At 37.3% G+C, this 23,895-nt stretch overlaps 5 protein-coding genes across 5 annotated transcripts; all 5 read right to left on the reverse strand.

The window, feature by feature from the left end:
- Positions 1–1,698: 1,698 nt before the first annotated feature.
- Positions 1,699–3,085, reverse strand: LOC121894546 (enhancer of split mbeta protein-like). The gene is made up of 2 exons (XM_042407212.1): positions 2,755–3,085; positions 1,699–2,644 (listed from the first exon to the last, which is right to left on the reverse strand). Exons 1-2 carry the CDS (start codon positions 2,875–2,877, stop codon positions 2,312–2,314), a joined length of 456 nt encoding a protein of 151 aa, XP_042263146.1. The 5' UTR covers positions 2,878–3,085; the 3' UTR covers positions 1,699–2,311.
- Positions 3,086–6,091: 3,006 nt separating this feature from the next.
- LOC121894478 (transcription factor HES-5-like) lies at positions 6,092–7,821 on the reverse strand. The gene is made up of 2 exons (XM_042407093.1): positions 6,855–7,821; positions 6,092–6,744 (listed from the first exon to the last, which is right to left on the reverse strand). Exons 1-2 carry the CDS (start codon positions 6,975–6,977, stop codon positions 6,322–6,324), a joined length of 546 nt encoding a protein of 181 aa, XP_042263027.1. The 5' UTR covers positions 6,978–7,821; the 3' UTR covers positions 6,092–6,321.
- Positions 7,822–10,109: 2,288 nt separating this feature from the next.
- Positions 10,110–11,512, reverse strand: LOC121890808 (transcription factor HES-5-like). Its single transcript, XM_042403365.1, has 2 exons — positions 10,868–11,512; positions 10,110–10,757 (listed from the first exon to the last, which is right to left on the reverse strand). The coding sequence occupies exons 1-2, from the start codon at positions 10,988–10,990 to the stop codon at positions 10,335–10,337; spliced, it is 546 nt and encodes a 181-aa protein (XP_042259299.1). The 5' UTR covers positions 10,991–11,512; the 3' UTR covers positions 10,110–10,334.
- A 2,640-nt stretch (positions 11,513–14,152) lies between these two features.
- Positions 14,153–14,806, reverse strand: LOC121890822 (transcription factor HES-5-like). Its single transcript, XM_042403388.1, has 2 exons — positions 14,596–14,806; positions 14,153–14,485 (listed from the first exon to the last, which is right to left on the reverse strand). Exons 1-2 carry the CDS (start codon positions 14,716–14,718, stop codon positions 14,153–14,155), a joined length of 456 nt encoding a protein of 151 aa, XP_042259322.1. The 5' UTR covers positions 14,719–14,806.
- Positions 14,807–17,795: 2,989 nt separating this feature from the next.
- On the reverse strand, positions 17,796–18,632 carry LOC121890816 (transcription factor HES-5-like). The gene is made up of 2 exons (XM_042403377.1): positions 18,382–18,632; positions 17,796–18,268 (listed from the first exon to the last, which is right to left on the reverse strand). Exons 1-2 carry the CDS (start codon positions 18,502–18,504, stop codon positions 17,846–17,848), a joined length of 546 nt encoding a protein of 181 aa, XP_042259311.1. The 5' UTR covers positions 18,505–18,632; the 3' UTR covers positions 17,796–17,845.
- Positions 18,633–23,895: the final 5,263 nt, after the last annotated feature.

The raw sequence follows: 23,895 nt of genomic DNA on the forward strand, positions 1-23,895 counted from the left end.
AATTGTTTTGTTTCATCAATTAAATGTTGAAACATTAATTGAATTCAATAAATTAAGTATGGAAAGTCGCTTTTGTCATTATGTAGTGAGTAACTATTCCGCTTGGGCAGTATAAATTTTTTTCATACCTCCCAGGCTTTGTCAACAAAAAACAAACATATGTAGCAGCTAAAGCTGGAGAGACAATGTATGGATTAAGCCCAAATTTAATCTGGAATTAGGATTAATTTTAGAATCGTGTTGAATTTCTGCCAGAAAGGCTGTCGTTTGGTGTGTAGCTGGCGGTCAGGATGCCTGATTAGTTACCTGAACAATCAACATTATGGCTCTCAGATAATCAGTTGGATTCCTGGCAGGTGATAAATGTTGGTCAGCTGTCTGCAGTTTGAGCATTTCCACAGTCCGATTTCCCACAGGCTGCTGTCAAAAGATCCATTTTAACCATAGAGAGCTTGTTTTAGTATTTTTGGAGTAGTATTTTACATCTTGTGGCTTAAACTATTTTTGACTGAGACTGATGTAACTGAACTGTGCTGTAGAACAAACAGATCATAATGACTGCATCTTCCAGACATCTGTGGCATGTTTTTTTTTCTTCTCACTTTCTTAAGTAACTCACCAAACAACCAGCTGAAGGTAGCTGGTTAATCTGATGTTTTGACCCTGATGCTGTACAAAAATATGAGATTTTAGCATTTTACTGTATTAATTGAATATTCATGACTCTACAATGTGAAGTCATGAATTACATTTTTCACATAAGCCTTACACCCATTTTTCAATTAATGGGTTACCATTTTTTGAGGCCCCTCCATGAGTGTATGGCCCCCTCCCTATACCATTGGCGCCTGCACACTGCTTGTGCCAGAATATTCAAAATGTTCTTGCCCAGCTTAATGGGAGACGCAAATGGAGGTCGAAATGGAGGTTTGTGTTACCCTCTTTCACGACAATTTGTAGGTTGGCTCACCTGTATCATCTGATCTGAACCCCAAATAATACCAAACAGATGCAGGGCAGGGGACAAGTCTTCTATCCCTACTGGCACTGTCTGCCTGCCTGTTCCACCAGTTGCTTACATGATGACTGACTGACCTCTGGTGGCATGTGTGCAGTTAATAGGGCATCTCTGTGTCAGTTTAAAAGGAGAATACGCTTTTGATGGTATTGAAAATCATTCCATCTGGATTTTGAATTACCGTGTTATACTTTAATACCATGATACTGACCAAGCCAAGTAACTGTGGGAGAAAATAACATGAAAACATAAAATTTGAAATTGGCATTGTTTGTTTATTCAACTTGGCACAATGAGCCACATAAAGTTTAAAAGATTCAATAAGACGTGATGATACATCACAACAACAACTTGTAGATTTCTACAAGACACACTGTACTCAGACAGAGTAAAGGAACAGCTGTCTTTATAAAAGACAAACAATTGACAGTATTCGAGGACACAGTTCTCACTGTCCTTTGAAATCTTTTCCAAATGGATTAAAAACTTTACACTGATCTTACAACAGATGGCATTGTTCTTAATGATCACAAAATTCAATTGATTCTCAATATGAAAATATTATGTTGTCACTGGAAAACTGTGACAGTGTGACCTTAATCAAAGCTTTTACAGTAAAAGAATAAACACATTGATCTTAAAACAGATCATTTCTGAGTAATCACATGAAGTGGGGTAAAGTCCACTATGATAAAATATCCATAAAAAGGACAATTAAGATTTTTGTTTAAAATGATTAATACTAATCAATATCACCATTGCATTATATTGTAACAATACACTTCATGCAGTGAGGCATAAAAGTATCACTAGAAAATAGTGATAGCTTGATAAGCAAACTTTTTAGAAAAAAGGATAATTGGATCTTACAACAGATCAGTTTTTAGTAATCACAGAGATTAAAGTGAGGTAAAGTCCATTATAACAATATGTCCATAAAAAGGACAGTTAAAAGTTTGATCAAGATGATCAATACCAATTAAAAAGTAACAGATGTTACCATAGTATTATATACTACTAATACATGAAGTACAGTAAGGAATAATAACAATTGCTGATGCAATCAGATTTAGTTCATGCTACATGCATGACAAGATGCTCTTTCTTCACTTGAAAGATATTGTTGCTGTCATTTCCTTAGGAAATGTCATCTAGCACAAATACAAAAACACACAAATCAGCCTTCTGTATACAGAAGAACAAGTGAATTAAATCTCAAATAATTCAGTCCAGTAATCTTTGACCAACATGGTCATCTCAGTTTGTCTGGTAGTGTCTCCAGTCTGTATGAGTCTACCATGGCCTCCAGAGGGCGCTGTTGACTGGGCTCTTCTCTTTGTTGATGCTGGTCTGGACTGTGGAGCTCAGAGGAGAGAAGTCAGCCTCTCTCAGGTTCTTATCAGAGGAAGACTGCAGCTTGTTGAAGTGGTTCAGCAGTCTTCCTTGCTGTTGATTCTGCTGCTGCAGCTGTGTCAGGAAGCAAACTGTCATCTCCAGGATGTCTGCTTTCTCCAGCTTGGAGTCTGGCTGCTGTTTGAGGAACTCTGGACCCAGGAGAGACTTGAGCTGCTCAATGCTGCTGTTGATTCGCTCTCTGCGTAACTTCTCCACCAGAGGCTTTCTGAGCTGCAGAAAGAAGAACAAAGTCATTAATCAACTTATTCTGGAGTTTAATGTTAGCATAAAAACAACAACCTGTCATGAAAAGATGATGTCATCATGAATCTTCAATTCACCTTGTGGGTCAGAGTCAGATGGTCCTGAGAGTTGGTCATTGCTGCAGTGATTGTAGGTGCCATAGCTGGATCTCTGTGCTGTAGAGGTCTCTGTAGAGAGAATCTGATCTCTGCTGGCTTCATCCCTCCTATTTATAGTCCCACATCTCCATATGAATGTGTGGGTCTTGGTCTGGTTGAAGTTTCTCACAGTCTCAGCCAATCAGAGGGCTTGATGATACAATAAAGGATACACACGCCGAATGCTGTTAATGCCTGGGGGACAATGGTTAGATCTCAGGGGAACAGGTGGAGGACTGGGGGGGTGATGGAGAGAGACTCACAGAGCTGTGTGAATCTGGGAAAGTGGTGACCCTGTAGAGAGCAAAACTGCTGCCTGATGCTGAGATCAATGACTTTGACTGAGCACACGCTGATCATCCCATCACACACGTGGGAGAAGAAAATTAATTACATCCATGGTAAAAGCACTGTATGACTCACAGTTAAAAATCAGTGGATATAGAATTTACTACACTTCTATATAGCTATAACATAAAATCAAGCCACTCACTCTATTTACATTTTTTATTTTCAAATTTTTTTCTGTGTTCCTAAATTTTTCTTTAAATTTAAAATACTGTAATTTGGAAATCAATTCTGTTGGGTATTAAAAACAACTGTGATGCACATCATTTGCTTAAAAGGTATTTTAAAAAAGTTGAACGCAACAATCACGCTGCCGTCCAGATGTAGCGGTCTTCTGACTTGTGCCTTGTCCTCTGTGAGTAAAACGTTGATCTGAGTTTCCCACACTGACTCCTTGAATGCTGTGGTCAATGAACCACAAAGGGACTTTGAATGGAGCTTTTGTGACTGATACTGGACGGGTGTTGTAGTAGAAACAGAGCCTGACGTCACCAACCATCTGGAGGGAAAGAACACCATTGACTGGCTCTGACAGTTTGTAAAGTTTGAAATTGTTATTAAATTTTGAGAATCATCTAATCACTGTCAAATATTTTTCAGACATTTTCAACATTAAGTAAAATTTGTGCCATTTTTTCAACAACTGGATCAGAATTTCATCTCTATACATGAGGCTGGGAGGTTGAGACACCTGTTCCCTGAAGTGTGCCATATCTCTTTGGAGAATAGGAGGCTGCTGGTGGGGTTGATGATGCTAATCAGGCTCAACTTTGCTCTCCAGAGCTTTCCCACACTCTGTCCATTTAAAGGAATTTAGGCATGTGCCTAAATCCAAACTGAATTTTTGAGGAGTCTTCTTAACACTTGGAGGCAATTATGTCTTTTCTTTTTATAGTGTACAGCTCATTGAGATTTAATTTCAAAATATATAGAAAGTCAAATTTGGAGTAATGGAAACTAGTGGAGAAATCATCTTAGTCATTTAAATATTCAACAGATCTATAGTCTAAATATAACCAATATATGCTGAAGTCAATGTTTGATATTTTGCTGTGCTCATACAGTTAGCAAAACACTGAACATTTTCCCATTGTCTTGTTTCCAAAGCCAAAGTGTTTTAAGGCCATAATCCTGAAATGTTATTGAAATTTTGAAAACTCAAATCTGATATGTTTTGTATTCTGAATAACAATTTCAGGGTCACGTTGTGCCTCACAAATGTATTTACATTTACTATTCCAAGTCCCAACTTTTGGAAATGGCACTATATACAACTGGTGGAGGTGTTTTTAATCAAAAGAAGAAAAAGTTCAAATTGAATCTATGATTTTAAACATATAGAAGAATGTTTTCAGTTTTTGGAGAGTCTCTTTTAACCTCTGTCTCCTGAGGCCAAAGGTCTGGATCTATTGTCCCGCAGGGGCTCAATTTGAAGTAAAATTGGAAGTATCAATCAGTGACTTTGCTAACTTTAGGAAAATGGCAATATATAAAACTGGTGACAGTGATTTCAATCGATGGAAGAAAAGATTTACATTTTAAACAGATAAGAATGTTTTCAGTTTTTGGAGCTGGAGTCTCTTTTAACCTCTGTCTCCTGAGGCCAAAGGTCTGGATCTATTGTCCTGCGGTGGCTCTGTGAGTGAGTTTCCTCTGGTTTCCCACACTCTGTGTTTTCACTGCTTTCACTGGAGGAACAATAGAAGTGTGTCTCATTATGCATCACATTAGATGCAATATCAGGCCTCTTTAAATAAGGAGAACAATTAAGATTAAACTTTTTACATTAAAAGACTTACAACTTACAGTTATACCAAAAGGATGTTGAAGTAAAGGTGTCTTTGAAATGTAAGTTTTCTAATTTGTGTTGATGGTTTGACCTACAGCAGAGTGACATGAAATGGATAAAAACACTTCATCAAACATCTTAATGGAACGGCTTCACAAAGTATTATCTTTACCTACATCATGGGTGCATAATTACTGTGTATTGAATATTTTTCAACTAAAGGTTGGAACAGTAATTGAATTCAATGAGTTAAGTGTGGAAAGTCACTTTTGTCAGTATAAAGAGGTAAAATATGACACAAAATACATGAAAACACAAATTTAGCAACTTGCACTGTTTGTTTATTCAACGTGGCACAATGAGCCACATAAAGGTTGCAAGATTCAACAAGACGTGATGATACATCACAACAACAACTTGTAGATTTCTACAAGACACACTGTACTCAGAGAGAGTAAAGGAACAGCTATCTTTATAAAAGACAAACAATTGACAGTATTCGAGGACACAGTTCTCACTGTCCTTTGAAATCTTTTCCAAATGGATTAAAAACTTTGCACTGATCTTACAACAGATGGCATTGTTCTAAATGATCACAAAATTCAATTGATTTTCAATATTAAAATATTATGTTGTCACTGGAAAACTGTGACAGTGTGACCTTAATCAAAGCTTTTACAGTAAAAGAATAAAAACATTGATCTTAAAACAGATCATTTCTGAGTAATCACATGAAGTGGGGTAAAGTCCACTATGATAAAATATCCATAAAACGGACAATTAAGATTTTTGTTCAGAATGATTAATACTAATCAAGAAGTAACAAATATCACCATGGCATTATATTGAAACAATACATGTCATGTAGAGAGGCATTAAAGTATCACTAGAAAATTGTGATAGCATGATTTTAAGCAAACTTTTTAGAAAAAAGGATAAATGGATCTTACAACAGATCAGTTTTGACTAATCACAGAGATTAAAGTGAGGTAAAGTCCATTATAACAATATGTCCATAAAAAGGACAGTTAAAATTTGATCAAGATGATCAATACCAATCAAAAGGTAACAAATGTCACCATAGCATTATACTACCAATACATGAAGTACAATAAGGAATAATAACAATTGCCGATGCAATCAGATTTAGTTCATGCTACATGCATGACAAGATGCTCTTTCTTCACTTGAAAGATATTGTTGCTGTCATTTCCTTAGGAAATGTCATCTAGCACAAATACAAAAACACACAAATCAGCCTTCTGTATACAGAAGAACAAGTGAATTAAATCTCAAATGATTCAGTCCAGTAATCTTTGACCAACATGGTCATCTCAGTTTGTCTGGTAGTGTCTCCAGTCTGTATGAGTCTACCATGGCCTCCAGAGGGCGCTGTTGACTGGACTCTTCTCTTTGGTGATGCTAGTCTGGACTGTGGAGCTCAGAGGGGAGAAGTCAGCCTCTCTCAGGGACTTATCAGAGGAAGATTGCAGCTTGTTGAAGTGGTTCAGCAGTTGACTCTGGGACTGTGTCATCACCTTTTCCTTGGACAGGAAGTGTGCCACTTCTTGGACACACCTGGAGTAGCCCTGATCCACAGCTGCTGAGTGAACAGCTTGATGTTTTTGCTGCAGTCGTCTCAGGAAGCAAACTGTCATCTCCAGGATGTCTGCTTTCTCCAGCTTGGAGTCTGGCTGCTGTTTGAGGAACTCTGGACCCAGGAGAGACTTGAGCTGCTCAATGCTGCTGTTGATTCGCTCTCTGCGTAACTTCTCCACCAGAGGCTTTCTGAGCTGCAGAAAGAAGAATAAAGTCATTAATTAACTTATTCTGGAGTTTAATGTTAGCATAAAAAGAGCAACCTGTCATGAAAAGATGAAGTCATCATGAATCTTCAATTTACCTTGTGGGTCAGAGTCAGATGGTCCTGAGAGTTGGTCATTGCTGCAGTGATTGTAGGTGCCATAGCTGGATCTCTGTGCTGTAGAGGTCTCTGTAGAGAGAATCTGATCTCTGCTGGCTTCATCCCTCCTATTTATAGTCCCACATCTCCATATGAATGTGTGGGTCTTGGTCTGGTTGAAGTTTCTCACAGTCTCATCCAATCAGAGAGCTTGGTGAGACAAAAGAGGATGCAGCATGCTGAATGCTGTTAATGCCTGGGGGACAATGGTTAGATCTCAGGGGAACAGGTGGAGGACTGGGGGGATGATGGAGAGAGACTCACAGAGCTCTGTGTAAATCTGGGAAAGTGGTGACCCTGTAGAGACCAGATCTGCTGCCTGATGCTGAGATCAATGACTTTGAACACACGCTGATTGTTCCATCACACACGTGGGAGAAAGACAATTAAGTACATTAAGGATAAAAAAAAATACAATATGAAGTGTTAACTGATTTTAAAAATAAGTAGAAATAGACTTTTTGTCTCTAATGATTCTGTTGAGCCATGACCTAAAATCAACCAACTTACACTACTTATCTTCTATGTTCTCTTTATGATTCAACTTCCTTTTTTATTTTCTACAGTTTGATATTTTTCCCAAATTTTGTTTAATTCATGATACTGTCATTTAGAAGCCAATTCTGCCAGGCATTAAATATGAGTGTGATAGTAATGGTATTTTTAAAACTTGAGTGCAACAATCACGCTGCCGTCCAGATGTAGCAGTCTCCTGACTTGTGCCTTGTCTTCAGTGTGAGTAAAAAGTTGATCTGAGTTTCCCACACTGACTCTTTGAATGCTGTGGTCAATGAACCACAAAGGGACTTTGAATGGAGCTTTTGTGACTGATACTGGACGGATGTTGAAGTAGAAACTGAGCCTGACGTCACCAACCATCTGGAGGGAAAGAACACCATTGGCTGGCTCTGACAGTTTGTAAAGTTTGAAATTGTTATTAAATTTTGAGAATCATCTAATCACTGTCAAATATTTTTCAGACATTTTCAACATTAAGTAAAATTTGTGCCATTTTTTCAACAACTGGATCAGAATTTCATCTCTATACATGAGGCTGGGAGGTTGAGACAGCTGTTCCCTGAAGTGTGCCATATCTCTTTGGAGAATAGGAGGCTGCTGGTGGGGTTGATGATGCTAATCAGGCTCAACTTTGCTCTCCAGAGCTTTCCCACACTCTGTCCATTTAAAGGAATTTAGGCATGTGCCTAAATCCAAACTGAATTTTTGAGGAGTCTTCTTAACACTTGGAGGCAATTATGTCTTTTCTTTTTATAGTGTACAGCTCATTGAGATTTAATTTCAAAATATATAGAAAGTCAAATTTGGAGTAATGGAAACTAGTGGAGAAATCATCTTAGTCATTTAAATATTCAACAGATCTATAGTCTAAATATAACCAATATATGCTGAAGTCATGTTTGATATTTTGCTGTGCTCATACAGTTAGTAAAACACTGAACATTTTCCCATTGTCTTGTTTTCAAAGCCAAAGTGTTTTAAGGCCATAATCCTGAAATGTTATTGAAATTTTGAAAACTCAAATCTGATATGTTTTGTATTCTGAATAACAATTTCAGGGTCACGTTGTGCCTCACAAATGTATTTACATTTACTATTCCAAGTCCCAACTTTTGGAAATGGCACTATATACAACTGGTGGAGGTGTTTTTAATCAAAAGAAGAAAAAGTTCAAATTGAATCTATGATTTTAAACATATAGAAGAATGTTTTCAGTTTTTGGAGAGTCTCTTTTAACCTCTGTCTCCTGAGGCCAAAGGTCTGGATCTATTGTCCCGCAGGGGCTCAATTTGAAGTAAAATTGGAAGTATCAATCAGTGACTTTGCTAACTTTAGGAAAATGGCAATATATAAAACTGGTGACAGTGATTTCAATCGATGGAAGAAAAGATTTACATTTTAAACAGATAAGAATGTTTTCAGTTTTTGGGGCTAGAGTCTCTTTTAACCTCTGTCTCCTGAGGCCAAAGGTCTGGATCTATTGTCCTGTGGGGGCTCTGTGAGTGAGTTTCCTCTGGTTTCCCACACTCTGTGTTTTCACTGCTTTCACTGGAGGAACAATAGAAGTGTGTCTCATTATGCATCACATTAGATGCAATATCAGGCCTCTTTAAATAAGGAGAATGATTAAGATTAAACTTTTTACATTAAAAGACTTACAACTTACAGTTATACCAAAAGGATGTTGAAGTAAAGGTGTCTTTGAAATGTAAGTTTTCTAATTTGGTTTGATGGTTTGACCTACAGCAGAGTGACATAAAATTGATAAAAACACTTCATCAAACATCTTAATGGAACGGCTTCACAAAGTATTATCTTTACCTACATCATGGGTGCATAATTACTGTGTATTGAATATTTTTCAACTAAAGGTTGGAACAGTAATTGAATTCAATGAGTTAAGTGTGGAAAGTCACTTTTGTCAGTATAAAGAGGTAAAATATGACACAAAATACATGAAAACACAAATTTAGCAACTTGCACTGTTTGTTTATTCAACGTGGCACAATGAGCCACATAAAGGTTGCAAGATTCAACAAGACGTGATGATACATCACAACAACAACTTGTAGATTTCTACAAGACACACTGTACTCAGAGAGAGTAAAGGAACAGCTGTCTTTATAAAAGACAAACAATTGACAGTATTCGAGGACACAGTTCTCACTGTCCTTTGAAATCTTTTCCAAATGGATTAAAAACTTTACACTGATCTTACAACAGATGGCATTGTTCTAAATGATCACAAAATTCAATTGATTTTCAATATGAAAATATTATGTTGTCACTGGAAAACTGTGACAGTGTGACCTTAATCAAAGCTTTTACAGTAAAAGAATAAACACATTGATCTTAAAACAGATCATTTCTGAGTAATCACATGAAGTGGGGTAAAGTCCACTGTGATAAAATATCCATAAAAAGGACAATTAAGATTTTTGTTCAGAATGATTAATACTAATCAAGAAGTAACAAATATCACCATGGCATTATATTGAAACAATACATGTCATGTAGAGAGGCATTAAAGTATCACTAGAAAATTGTGATAGCATGATTTTAAGCAAACTTTTTAGAAAAAAGGATAAATGGATCTTACAACAGATCAGTTTTGACTAATCACAGAGATTACATGAAGTACAATAAGGAATAATAACAATTGCCGATGCAATCAGATTTAGTTCATGCTACATGCATGACAAGATGCTCTTTCTTCACTTGAAAGATATTGTTGCTGTCATTTCCTTAGGAAATGTCATCTAGCACAAATACAAAAACACACAAATCAGCCTTCTGTATACAGAAGAACAAGTGAATTAAATCTCAAATGATTCAGTCCAGTAATGTTTGACCAACATGGTCATCTCAGTTTGTCTGGTAGTGTCTCCAGTCTGTATGAGTCTACCACGGCCTCCAGAGGGCGCTGTTGACTGGACTCTTCTCTTTGGTGATGCTGGTCTGGACTGTGGAGCTCAGAGGGGAGAAGTCAGCCTCTCTCAGGGACTTATCAGAGGAAGACTGCAGCTTGTTGAAGTGGTTCAGCAGTTGACTCTGGGACTGTGTCATCACCTTTTCCTTGGACAGGAAGTGTGCCACTTCTTGGACACACCTGGAGTAGCCCTGATCCACAGCTGCTGAGTGAACAGCTTGATGTTTTTGCTGCAGTCGTCTCAGGAAGCAAACTGTCATCTCCAGGATGTCTGCTTTCTCCAGCTTGGAGTCTGGCTGCTGTTTGAGGAACTCTGGACCCAGGAGAGACTTGAGCTGCTCAATGCTGCTGTTGATTCGCTCTCTGCGTAACTTCTCCACCAGAGGCTTTCTGAGCTGCAGAAAGAAGAAGAAAGTCATTAATTAACTTATTCTGGAGTTTAATGTTAGCATAAAAAGAGCAACCTGTCATGAAAAGATGAAGTCATCATGAATCTTCAATTTACCTTGTGGGTCAGAGTCAGATGGTCCTGAGAGTTGGTCATTGCTGCAGTGATTGTAGGTGCCATAGCTGGATCTCTGTGCTGTAGAGGTCTCTGTAGAGAGAATCTGATCTCTGCTGGCTTCATCCCTCCTATTTATAGTCCCACATCTCCATATGAATGTGTGGGTCTTGGTCTGGTTGAAGTTTCTCACAGTCTCATCCAATCAGAGAGCTTGGTGAGACAAAAGAGGATGCAGCATGCTGAATGCTGTTAATGCCTGGGGGACAATGGTTAGATCTCAGGGGAACAGGTGGAGGACTGGGGGGATGATGGAGAGAGACTCACAGAGCTCTGTATGAATCTGGGAAAGTGGTGACCCTGTAGAGACCAGATCTGCTGCCTGATGCTGAGATCAATGACTTTGAACACACGCTGATTGTTCCATCACACACGTGGGAGAAAGACAATTAAGTACATTAAGGATAAAAAAAAATACTATATGAAGTGTTAACTGAATTTAAAAATAAGTAGAAATAGACTTTTTGTCTCTAATGATTCTGTTGAGCCATGACCTAAAATCAACCAACTTACACTACTTATCTTCTATGTTCTCTTTATGATTCAACTTCCTTTTTTATTTTCTACAGTTTGATATTTTTCCCAAATTTTGTTTAATTCATGATACTGTTATTTAGAAGCCAATTCTGCCAGGCATTAAATATGAGTGTGATAGTAATGGTATTTTTAAAACTTGAGTGCAACAATCACGCTGCCGTCCAGATGTAGCAGTCTCCTGACTTGTGCCTTGTCTTCAGTGTGAGTAAAAAGTTGATCTGAGTTTCCCACACTGACTCTTTGAATGCTGTGGTCAATGAACCACAAAGGGACTTTGAATGGAGCTTTTGTGACTGATACTGGACGGATGTTGAAGTAGAAACTGAGCCTGACGTCACCAACCATCTGGAGGGAAAGAACACCATTGACTGGCTCTGACAGTTTGTAAAGTTTGAAATTGTTATTAAATTCTTATCATGAAGAGTCCGCTCAATTGTTTTGGCAAAATATTTAGTCAACATCCAATCATTTTTGCACATTTCAAACATCCAATCACAATTTCTTCATTTTGTCACCTACTGGATCAAAATTTCAGCTCTATACATGAGGGTGGGAGGTTGAGACAGCTGTTTCCTGAAGTGTGCCAAATCCCTCTGGAGAATAGGAGGCTGGATGGGTCGAGAATCTTTATAAGGCTTAATTCGTCTCTCCAGAGCTTTCCCACACTCTGTCCATTAAAATAAATTTAAGGATGTCTCTAAATCCAAATAGACTTTTCGAGTTTTTTTTTTTTTTTATATGCTGAGGGAGTTATATTTTTTCTTTTTCTGTTTACACTGTATAGCTTATCAAATTGGCAGTAATGGAAACCAGTGGAGAAATCACCTTAGACATTTAAATATTCAAAACACCTATAGTCTAAATATAACCAATATGCTGAGGTCAACATGTGATACTTTGCTGTGATTATACAGTCAGCAAAACTGATAAAGATAAATTTTGATTTCTAAATAGCAATTTTAGGGTCACAATCTGCCTCACAAACTTACTTAGTGACTTTGCTAAGTCTCCACTTTTGTAAATGGAAATATATAAAACTGAAGAGGATTTCAATCATTGAAAGAAAAAGTAAAAATTGACTATATGATTTTTAACAGGTAAGAAAGTTTCTCTTTTGGAAGCCAAAGTCCCTCTCAACCTCTGTCTCCTGAGGCCAAAGGTCTGGATCTATTGTCCTGCGGTGGCTCTGTGAGTGAGTTTCCTCTGGTTTCCCACACTCTGTGTTTTCACTGCTTTCACTGGAGGAACAATAGAAGTGTGTCTCATTATGCATCACATTAGATGCAATATCAGGCCTCTTTAAATAAGGAGAACGATTAAGATTAAACTGTTTACATTAAAAGACTTACAACTTACAGTTATACCAAAAGGATGTTGAAGTAAAAGTGTCTTTGAAATGTAAGTTTTCTAATTTGGTTTGATAACTTGCCCAACAGCAGAGTGACATAAAATTGATAATGACACGTCATCAAACATCCTAATGGAACTGTTTCACAAAGTATTATCTTTAGCTACATCATGAGTACACAACTAGTGTTCATGTGGAATTTAATTGTTATATTTTTCAACTAAAGTTTGGAACAGTAATTGAATTCAATGAATTCAGTGTGGGAAGTCACTTTTGCAATTAAAAAGAGGTAAAATATGACACAAAATAACATGAAAAGACAAAACTTGTAATTGGTAGTTTGTTTATTCAACGTGGCACAATGAGCCACACAAAGGTTGCAAGCTCCAACAAGAGGTGATGATACATCACAACAACAACTTGTAGATTTCTACAAGACACACTGTACTCAGACAGAGTAAAGGAACAGCTGTCTTTATAAAAGACAAACAATTGACAGTATTTGAGGACACAGTTCTCACTGTCCTTTGAAATCTTTTCCAAATGGATTAAAAACTTTACACTGATCTTACAACAGATGGCATTGTTCTTAATGATCACAAAATTCAATTGATTCTCAATATGAAAATATTATGTTGTCACTGGAAAACTGTGACAGTGTGACCTTAATCAAAGCTTTTACAGTAAAAGAATAAACACATTGATCTTAAAACAGATCATTTCTGAGTAATCACATGAAGTGGGGTAAAGTCCACTATGATAAAATATCCATAAAACGGACAATTAAGATTTTTGTTTAAAATGATTAATACTAATCAATATCACCATTGCATTATATTGTAACAATACATTTCATGCAGTGAGGCATAAAAGTACCACTAGAAAATAGTGATAGCTTGATAAGCAAACTTTTTAGAAAAAAGGATAAATGGATCTTACAACAGATCAGTTTTGACTAATCACAGAGATTAAAGTGAGGTAAAGTCCATTATAACAATGTGTCCATAAAAAGGACATTTAAATTTTGATCAAACTGATCAATACTTATCAAAAGGTAACAGATGTTACCATAGCATTATACTACCAATACATGAAGTACAATAAGGAATAATAACAATTGCTGATGCAATCAGATTGAGTTCATGCTACATGCATGACAAGATGTTCTTTCTTCACTCGAAAGATATTGTTGCTGTCATTTCCTTAGGAAATGTCATCTAGCACAAATACAAAAACACACAAATTAGACTTCTGTATACAGAAAAACAAGTGAATTAGTCCAATAATGTTTGACCAACATGGTCATCTCAGTTTGTCTGGTAGTGACTCCAGTCTGTATGAGTCTACCACGGCCTCCAGAGGGCGCTGTTGACTGGTCTCTTCTCTTTGGTGATGCTGGTCTGGACTGTGGAGCTCAGAGGAGACAAGTCAGCCTCTCTCAGGTTCTTATCAGAGGAAGACTGCAGCTTGTTGAAGTGGTTCAGCAGTCTTCCTTGTCGTTGATTCTGCTGCTGCAGCTGTGTCAGGAAGCAAACTGTCATCTCCAGGATGTCTGCTTTCTCCAGCTTGGAGTCTGGCTGCTGTTTGACGAACTCTGGACCCAGGAGAGACTTGAGCTGCTCAATGCTGCTGTTGATTCGCTCTCTGCGTAACTTCTCCACCAGAGGCTTTCTGAGCTGCAGAAAGAAAAACAAAGTCATTAATCAACTTATTCTGGAGTTTAATGTTAGCATAAAAAGAACAACCTGTCATGACAAGATGAAGTCATCATGAATCTTCAATTTACCTTGTGGGTCAGAGTCAGATGGTCCTGAGAGTTGGTCATTGCTGCAGTGATTGTAGGTGCCATAGCTGGATCTCTGTGCTGTAGAGGTCTCTGTAGAGAGAATCTGATCTCTGCTGGCTTCATCCCTCCTATTTATAGTCCCACATCTCCATATGAATGTGTGGGTCTTGGTCTGACTGGAGTTTCTCACAGTCTCAGCCAATCAGAGAGCTTGGTGAGACAATAAAGGACACACACGCCGAATGCTGTTAATGCCTGGGGGACAATGGTTAGATCTCAGGGGAACAGGTGGAGGACTGGGGGGATGATTGAGAGAGACTCACAGAGCTCTGTGTGGATCTGGGAAAGTGGTGACCCTGTAGAGAGAAGAACTGCTGCCTGATGCTGAGATCAATGACTTTGAACACACGCTGATTGTTCCATCACACACGTGGGAGAAAGACAATTAAGTACATTAAGGATAAAAAAAATACTATATGAAGTGTTAACTGAATTTAAAAATAAGTAGAAATAGACTTTTTGTCTCTAATGATTCTGTTGAGCCATGACCTAAAATCAACCAACTTACACTACTTACCTTCTATGTTCTCTTTATGATTCAACTTCCTTTTTTATTGTATACAGTTTGGTATTTTTTCTAAATTTTGTTTAATTCATGATACTGTTATTTAGAAGCCAATTCTGCCAGGCATTAAATATGAGAGTGATAGTTATGGTATTTTTAAAAACTTGAACAAAACAATCACGCTGCCGTCCAGATGTAGCAGTCTCCTGACTTGTGCCTTGTCCTCTGTGAGTAAAGAGTTGATCTGAGTTTCCCACACTGACTCTTTGAATGCTGTGGTCAATGAACCACAAAGGGACTTTGAATGGAGCTTTTGGGACTGAAACTGGACGGGTGTTGCAGTAGAAACAGAGCCTGACGTCACCAACCATCTGGAGGGAAAGAACACCATTGGCTGGCTCTGACAGTTTGTAAAGTTTGAAATTGTGATTAAATGTATCATCAGAAAGGGTAATACCAATTGTTTTGGTGAATTATTCAGTCAATGTCCAATAGTTTTCATACATTTTGAATATTAAGTCAAATTCCTGCCATTTTTTTCACCAACTGGATCAGAATTTCATCTCTATACATGAGGGTGGGAGGTTGAGACAGCTGTTTCCTGAAGTGTGCCATGTCTCTTTGGAGAATAGGAGGCTGCTGGTGGAGTTGATGATGCTAATCAGGCTCAACTTTGCTATCCAGAGCTTTCCCACACTTTTTCCATTAAAAAAAACTTTGGCGTGTGCCTAAATCCAAACTGAATTTTTGAGGAGTCATTTTAACACTTGGAGGCAATTTTTTTTTTCTTCTTACAGTGTACAACACATTGAGATTTTTATTTTCAAAGTATGTAGAAAATCCAATTAGGAGTAATGGAAACCAGTGGAGAAATCCTCTCAGTCACTTAAATATTCAACACACCTATCATCTAAATATAACCAATTTTCACTGAGGTCAACTTGTGATACTTTGCTGTGGTTATACACTTAGCAAAACACTGAACATGGTTTAAATACTGAACAATTTTATTAATGTCTTGTTTTCAAAGAAACAGTATTTTGAGGCCGTAATCCTGAAATTTTATGGAAATTTTGAAAACCCACATATGATATATTTTTACTTATAAATAACAATTTAAAGGTCACAGTCTGCATCACAAACTTACTTAGTGACTTAGCTGAGTCCCCGCTTTTGGAAATGGCAATATATAAAACAGGTGACGGTGATTTCAATCAATGGAAGAAAAGGTTTGAATTTTAATCAGATAAGAATGTTTTCAGTTTTTGGAGCTGGAGTCTCTTTTAACCTGATTGAGCTTAAACTGTTTACATTAAAAGACTTATTACTTACAGTTATACCAAAAAGATGTTGAAGTAAAGGTGTCTTTGAAATGTAAGTTTTCTAATTTGTTTTGATGGTTTGACCTACAGCAGAGTGACATAAAATGGATAAAAACACTTCATCAAACATCTTAATGGAACGGCTTCACAAAGTATTATCTTTACCTACATCATGGGTGCACAATTACTGTGTGTTGAATATTTTTCAACTAAAGGTTGGAACAGTAATTTAATTCAATGAGTTAAGTGTGGAAAGTCACTTTTGTCATTATAAAGAGGTAAAATATGACACAAAATACATGAAAACACAAATTTAGCAACTTGCATTGTTTGTTTATTCAACGTGGCACAATAAGCCTCATAAAGTTTACAAGATTCAGCAAGAGGCGATGATACATCACAACAACAACTTGTAGATTTCTACAAGACACACTGTACTCAGACAGAGTAAAGGAACAGCTGTCTTTATAAAAGACAAACAATTGACAGTATTCGAGGACACAGTTCTCACTGTCCTTTGAAATCTTTTCCAAATGGATTAAAAACTTTACACTGATCTTACAACAGATGGCATTGTTCTTAATGATCACAAAATTCAATTGATTTTCAATATGAAAATATTATGTTGTCACTAGAAAACTGTGACAGTGTGACCTTAATCAAAGCTTTTACAGTAAAAGAATAAACACATTGATCTTAAAACAGATCATTTCTGAGTAATCACATGAAGTGGGGTAAAGTCCACTGTGATAAAATATCCATAAAAAGGACAATTAAGATTTTTGTTCAGAATGATTAATACTAATCAAGAAATAACAAATATCACCATTGCATTATATTGTAACAATACATGTCATGTGGTGAGGAATTTAAGTATCACTAGAAAATTGTGATAGCATGATTTTAAGCAAACTTTTTAGAAAAAAGGATAAATGGATCTTACAACAGATCAGTTTTGACTAATCACAGAGATTAAAGTGAGGTAAAGTCCATTATAACAATATGTCCATAAAAAGGACAGTTAAATTTTGATCAGAATGATCAATACCAATCAAAAGGTAACATATGTCACCATATCATTATACTACCAATACATGAAGTACAATAAGGAATAATAACAATTGCTGATGCAATCAGATTTAGTTCATGCTACATGCATGACAAGATGCTCTTTCTTCACTTGAAAGATATTGTTGCTGTCATTTCCTTAGGAAATGTCATCTAGCACAAATACAAAAACACACAAATCAGCCTTCTGTATACAGAAGAACAAGAGAATTAAATCTCAAATGATTCAGTCCAGTAATCTTTGACCAACATGGTCATCTCAGTTTGTCTGGTAGTGTCTCCAGTCTGTATGAGTCTACCACGGCCTCCAGAGGGTGCTGTTGACTGGACTCTTCTCTTTGGTGATGCTGGTCTGGACTGTGGAGCTCAGAGGAGAGAAGTCAGCCTCTCTCAGGTTCTTATCAGAGGAAGACTGCAGCTTGTTGAAGTGGTTCAGTAGTTGACTCTGGGACTGTGTCATCACCTTTTCCTTGGACAGGAAGTGTGCCACTTCTTGGACACACCTGGAGTAGCCCTGATCCACAGCTGCTGAGTGAACAGCTTGATGTTTTTGCTGCAGTCGTCTCAGGAAGCAAACTGTCATCTCCAGGATGTCTGCTTTCTCCAGCTTGGAGACTGGCTGCTGTTTGAGGAACTCTGGACCCAGGAGAGACTTGAGCTGCTCAATGCTGCTGTTGATTCGCTCTCTGCGTAACTTCTCCACCAGAGGCTTTCTGAGCTGCAGAAAGAAGAAGAAAGTCATTAATAAACTTATTCTGGAGTTTAATGTTAGCATGAACAAAGGCAACGTTTCATGAATGATGATTGATTCTCCATGAATCTTCAATTTACCTTGTGAGTCAGAGTCAGATGGTCCTGAGAGTTGGTCATTGCTGCAGTGATTGTAGGTGCCATAGCTGGACCTCTGTGCTGTAGAGGTCTCTGTAGAGAGAATCTGATCTCTGCTGGCTTCATCTCTCTTATTTATAGTCCCACATCTCCATATGAATGTGTGGGTCTTGGTCTGGCTGGAGTTTCTCACAGTCTCAGCCAATCAGAGAGCCAGACAAAAGAAAAAGGAATGCTAAGCCTCCACATGCTCAGTAGGACAATGGTTAAATCTCAGGGGAACAGGTTTTGGACTGGAGGGGGGGGGGGGCATCCAGACCTCTTTTTGAATCTGGGAATGTGGTGACTGCAGGGAGAGCAGATCTGCTGCCTCATGCTGCAGATCAATTACTTCTTTGAGCATCCACTCATCATACCATCACTCACTAAAGATCATGGAGTCTATACACAATTCTTGTGCTCGAGCGAAATTCACCCTACAGCATGTGGGATATACTTTATGTATCTTAATAAAAGCATCAATATAAAATGTATTTCTGTGTGCAAAATCTTTTCTGTGCAGTACAACTCTTTGTGGGTGTAAGTTTATACATTCTACATCCACTATTATATAATTTTCTTTCTGCTGTATACAGGTTGTAAACTACATTGATACATTTTATTTTAAAATAAAATAGATTTCCTCAGTGCAAGACACTGGAAAAACAACTTCAGATGGCATGGTATTTGTATATTATTAATAATTATACTCTTAGTGTCCAGATATAGCAGGTGTGTCCTCTGTCTTGTGGCTGGAAGTTGGTGTGAGTAGAAAGTTGCTCTGAGTTTCCCACACTGACTCTTTGAATGGTGTGGTCAGTGCGCTACAAAAGAAATTTGAAAGGAGCTTTTTTAGGACGCCGGTTGCGTGCTACAATAGATAAAGAACCTGACGTCACCAACCATCTGGAGGGAAAGAACATCATTGGTTAACTTAAACATTTAAGATGCAGTTAAAACATACATCAAGTTTCTGCAATCATACTAAATTGGCTTCCACTTTCTCAATTTACAGTGAATATGCAATCAAAATGAAACCTTTTTTTCATCAACTGGACCAATATTCTAGCTCTTTACACAAGGTTGGAAGATTGAGACAGCTGTTTCTTTCTTGGATAATAGTTGGTTGCTGGTGGGGTTAGAGATTCAAATCAACCTGAACTATGACTCTTTTCTTCAGAGCTTTCCCACACTCTGCCCATTGACAAAAAGTGAGGCATGTGCTGTGTTAAAAGAGGATTCTAGTCAGTACATCCAGTAGCCATTACTTTTATTTGATTCTACAGTACCTTTTGGTGGGTTAAAGGTTACTGAAGATTTTCATTTAGAAGTGTAGTTTAAAAAATTACACCAGCAGTAAATGTTTTAGGCCAGTGATTACGTTCACATTACAAGTGTTGTGCTTCATCTCACTAGTATTAAGACTAAAGTCAATGAAATTGTCAGATGAGTTATATTTCAATATAACAAGAAACTTAAGTTTAAATGGGAATAAAGTCCTCTTGATCAATTGGCAACGTTGTTACAACTATTAATCGTGACCTGCTGCATATTGTAAAAACAATTAAAGCAAATTAAATTTATGAGACTGATTTCAAACAGATCAGCATTTTTTTTTGTTTTAGTACCATTTAACCTCTGTCACTTCAGGACACAGGTCGTAATCTATTGTATCATTTGAGCTCTGTGAGTGAGTTTTCTCTGGTTAAGTTAGAGTAGGCTTACCTGCTCGGTCTTGACCTGCTCTATGTGAAAAGTGCCTTGAGATGACTTCTGTTGTGATATGGCGCTATATAAATAAAGATTGATTGATTGATTGATTGATTGATTTCCCACAGCCCGTCCCTTGACTGCTTTTATTAGAGGATCAATACAAGTGTGTCTCATTATGCATCACATTAGCTGCAATGTGTGGCCTCTTCAGGAGAAAAGATTCAAATTAACATGAAGGTTTTCACATTCCAACACCTCAAATTCACTATTGCACCAAACATATGACACAGAACATTTTTTAATATAATCAGACACAATGAAAATGTCCTGATTTGGTTTAGTGACTAAATATGAGCCGCTGCATTTAAATATTGACATAAAAGATGTTGGTCTATCAAATCTCTTCTTCAATCCAAATTTAAATGTGCTCTGCTTTGATTTAAACAAAAATATCAACATTAACATGTAGATAATGGATGGGGAATTATGTCCCAGATTTGATCAGAGATGTTTGTTATTTGATCCATACTGTGATGATAGATCACTCTATCTATGACAAAAATGCAAGAAAGAAACACTTGAGGAATCTATCATCATCATTGCAATGTAGCTATAGATTAAAATAAGTAACAAAGATCACAAAATGCAATTGATTTGATTATGTTTTTGTTTATTCAAACAAACTCAATAATAACAAATGAAATTTTCAGCTGGGGACACAAAGATGTGATGATACATCACAACAATAACTTGGACACTTCTCCAAGACACATTGTACTCAAAATGAGTGGAGGAGCAGTCGTCTTTATAAAAGACACAAACATTATGAGCTTCATCACTCAGTCTTACTTAAAATATTATTTGCACTTTATAACAAAGGCAAAGGTAGAAAAAAGTGACCTTAGAACAGATCGGGTTCAGATAATCACAAAGTGATAAGAATAGATTAATACCTATTTAAGTCAATACATTTTTATAAATAAAAATGTTCAATGGCATTACAGTCTTAGTACCAGGTTAAGAAAACCTTTTAAACAAAGGGATAAAAAATACAGGTTAAACTATAACAGATCAATAATCAAAGAGATTAAAATGATCACATGAGGTCCATTTTGACAAAATGTCCACACAAAGGACAAATAAAGGTTTTGATCAAAAAGACCACAAACAAATGTTCTTTCTTAACATGAAAGATACTGTTATGTTTTAACATTTCCTTAGGAAATTACATTTTCCTCAACAAAAAAGTTGGAAATCCAGATAAAAGCATTTAAACAGGCTTCAGTATGTAAAGGACAAATCCTTGAATTTCAAAAAATTGAATTCCAGTAATCTTTGACCAACATGGTCATCTTGGTTTGTCTGGTAGTGTCTCCAGTCTGTATGAGTCTACCACGGCCTCCAGAGGGCGCTGTTGACTGGACTCTTCTCTCCGGTGATGCTGGTCTGGACTGTGGAGCTCAGAGGAGAGAAGTAAGCCTCTCTCAGGTGCTTATCAGAGGAAGACTGCAGCTTGTTGAATTGGTTCAGCAGTCTTCTCTGTGTCTTCACCTTTTCCTTGGACAGAAAGTGCACCATCTCTTGGACACACCTGGACTAGCCCCGATCCACAGCTGCTGACTCCACATCTTGATGCTGCTGCTGCAGTCGTCCCAGGAAGTGAACTGTCATCTCCAGGATGATATTGATCTTAAAACAGATCATTTTGAGTAATCACATGAAGTGAGGTAAAGTCCATTATGATAAAATGTCCATAAAAAGGACAATCAGGATATTTCTTCAAAATGATTCATATTAATCAAGAGGTTACAAATATCAACATTGCATTATATTGTAACAATACATGATGTGCAATGAGGCATAAAAGTATCACTAGAAAATCGTGATAGCGTGATTTTAAGAAAACCTTTTTAAATATTTGGATCTTACAACAGATCAATTTTGACTAATCACAGAGATTAAAGTGAGGTAAAGTCCATTATAACAATATGTCCATAAAAAGGACAGTTAAACTTTTGATCAAGATGATCAATACCATTCATTAGGTAACAAATGTCACCATAGCATTATATACTACTCACACATGAAGTACAATAAGGAATAATAACAATTGCTGATGCAATCAGATTTAGTTCATGCTACATGCATGACAAGATGCTCTTTCTTCACTTGAAAGATATTGTTGCTGTCATTTCCTTAGGAAATGTCATCTAGCACAAATGCAAAAACACACAAATCAGCCTTCTGTATACAGAAGAACAAGTGAATTAAAACTCAAATCATTCAGTCCAGTAATCTTTGACCAACATGGTCATCTCAGTTTGTCTGGTAGTGTCTCCAGTCTGCATGAGTCTACCACGGCCTCCAGAGGGCGCTGTTGACTGGACTCTTCTCTTTGGTGATGCTGGTCTGGACTGTGGAGCTCAGAGGAGAGAAGTCAGCCTCTCTCAGGTTCTTATCAGAGGAAGACTGCAGCTTGTTGAAGTAGTTCAGCAGTCTTCCTTGCTGTTGATTCTGCTGCTGCAGCTGTATCAGGAAGCAAACTGTCATCTCCAGGATGTCTGCTTTCTCCAGCTTGGAGTCTGGCTGCTGTTAGAGGAACTCTGGACCCAGGAGAGACTTGAGCTGCTCAATGCTGCTGTTGATTCACTTTCTGTACAACATCTCCACCAGAGGCTTTCTGAGCTGCAGAAAGAAGAACAAAGTTATTAATAAATGTATTCTAGAGTATAGTTTTGACAAGTTAAAAAGAACAACCTGTCATGAAAAGATGAAGTCATCATGAATCTTCAATTTACCTTGTGGGTCAGAGTCAGATGGTCCTGAGAGTTGGTCATTGCTGCAGTGATTGTAGGTGCCATAGCTGGATCTCTGTGCTGTAGAGGTCTCTGAAGAGAGAATCTGATCTCTGCTGGTTTCATCCCTCCTATTTATAGTCCCACATCTCCATATGAATGTGTGGGTCTTGGTTTGGCTGGAGTTTCTCACAGTCTCAGTCAATCAGAGTGCCAGACAATAAAAAAGCCACACACTCAATGGTCATATTAGTAAGGGACAATGGTTAGATCTCAGGGGAACAGGTGGAGGACTTGGGGGGCGTGATAGAGAGAGACTCACAGAGCACTGTGTGAATCTGGGAAAGTGGTGACCCTGTAGAAAGCAGATCTGCTGCCTGATGCTGAGATCAATGACGTTGACTCAGCATATGTTCATCATTCCATCACATGTGTGAGACCAGACTCTTCATACAGCTTATGTGTTAGAGTGAAATTTACTTCATAGCTTCATTTACAGTTTCTGTAAGGGTCCACAAGATGTGAAATTTGTCTTCTGACCCTTTACATGTGTATATGCAGCTCAAAATTTATGATCGCACAGACTGTAGATGCTGACAAACATGAACATGTTTTAATATGCAGACGCCCATGGTACCCATGAGCACCCTTTTTGGGGTAATGTTTGCAAGTTAAAGGGTATAAATTATATCTAACTGAATAAAAATATTAGTGGAAAAATGTATTTTGGTGTGTAACATCTCTATAGTGGAGTAAAACTCTGATCCATAACTTTGCCAAAGTAAATTTGCATATTATATATTAACTATTATGTAATAATCACTTTGTTCTATACAGGGTTATACTTTATTGAAATATAACAACATTTTTCAGTTTTATTTTAAAAAATTTTCATCAGTGCTTCAAGGCATTTTAAAACAACATCAGATATCCACAGCAGTTTTATATTTAATATTGTTTAAATTGAGAC

Source organism: Thunnus maccoyii, chromosome 3, assembly GCF_910596095.1.
Source record: "Thunnus maccoyii chromosome 3, fThuMac1.1, whole genome shotgun sequence".
NCBI lineage: Eukaryota > Metazoa > Chordata > Actinopteri > Scombriformes > Scombridae > Thunnus > Thunnus maccoyii.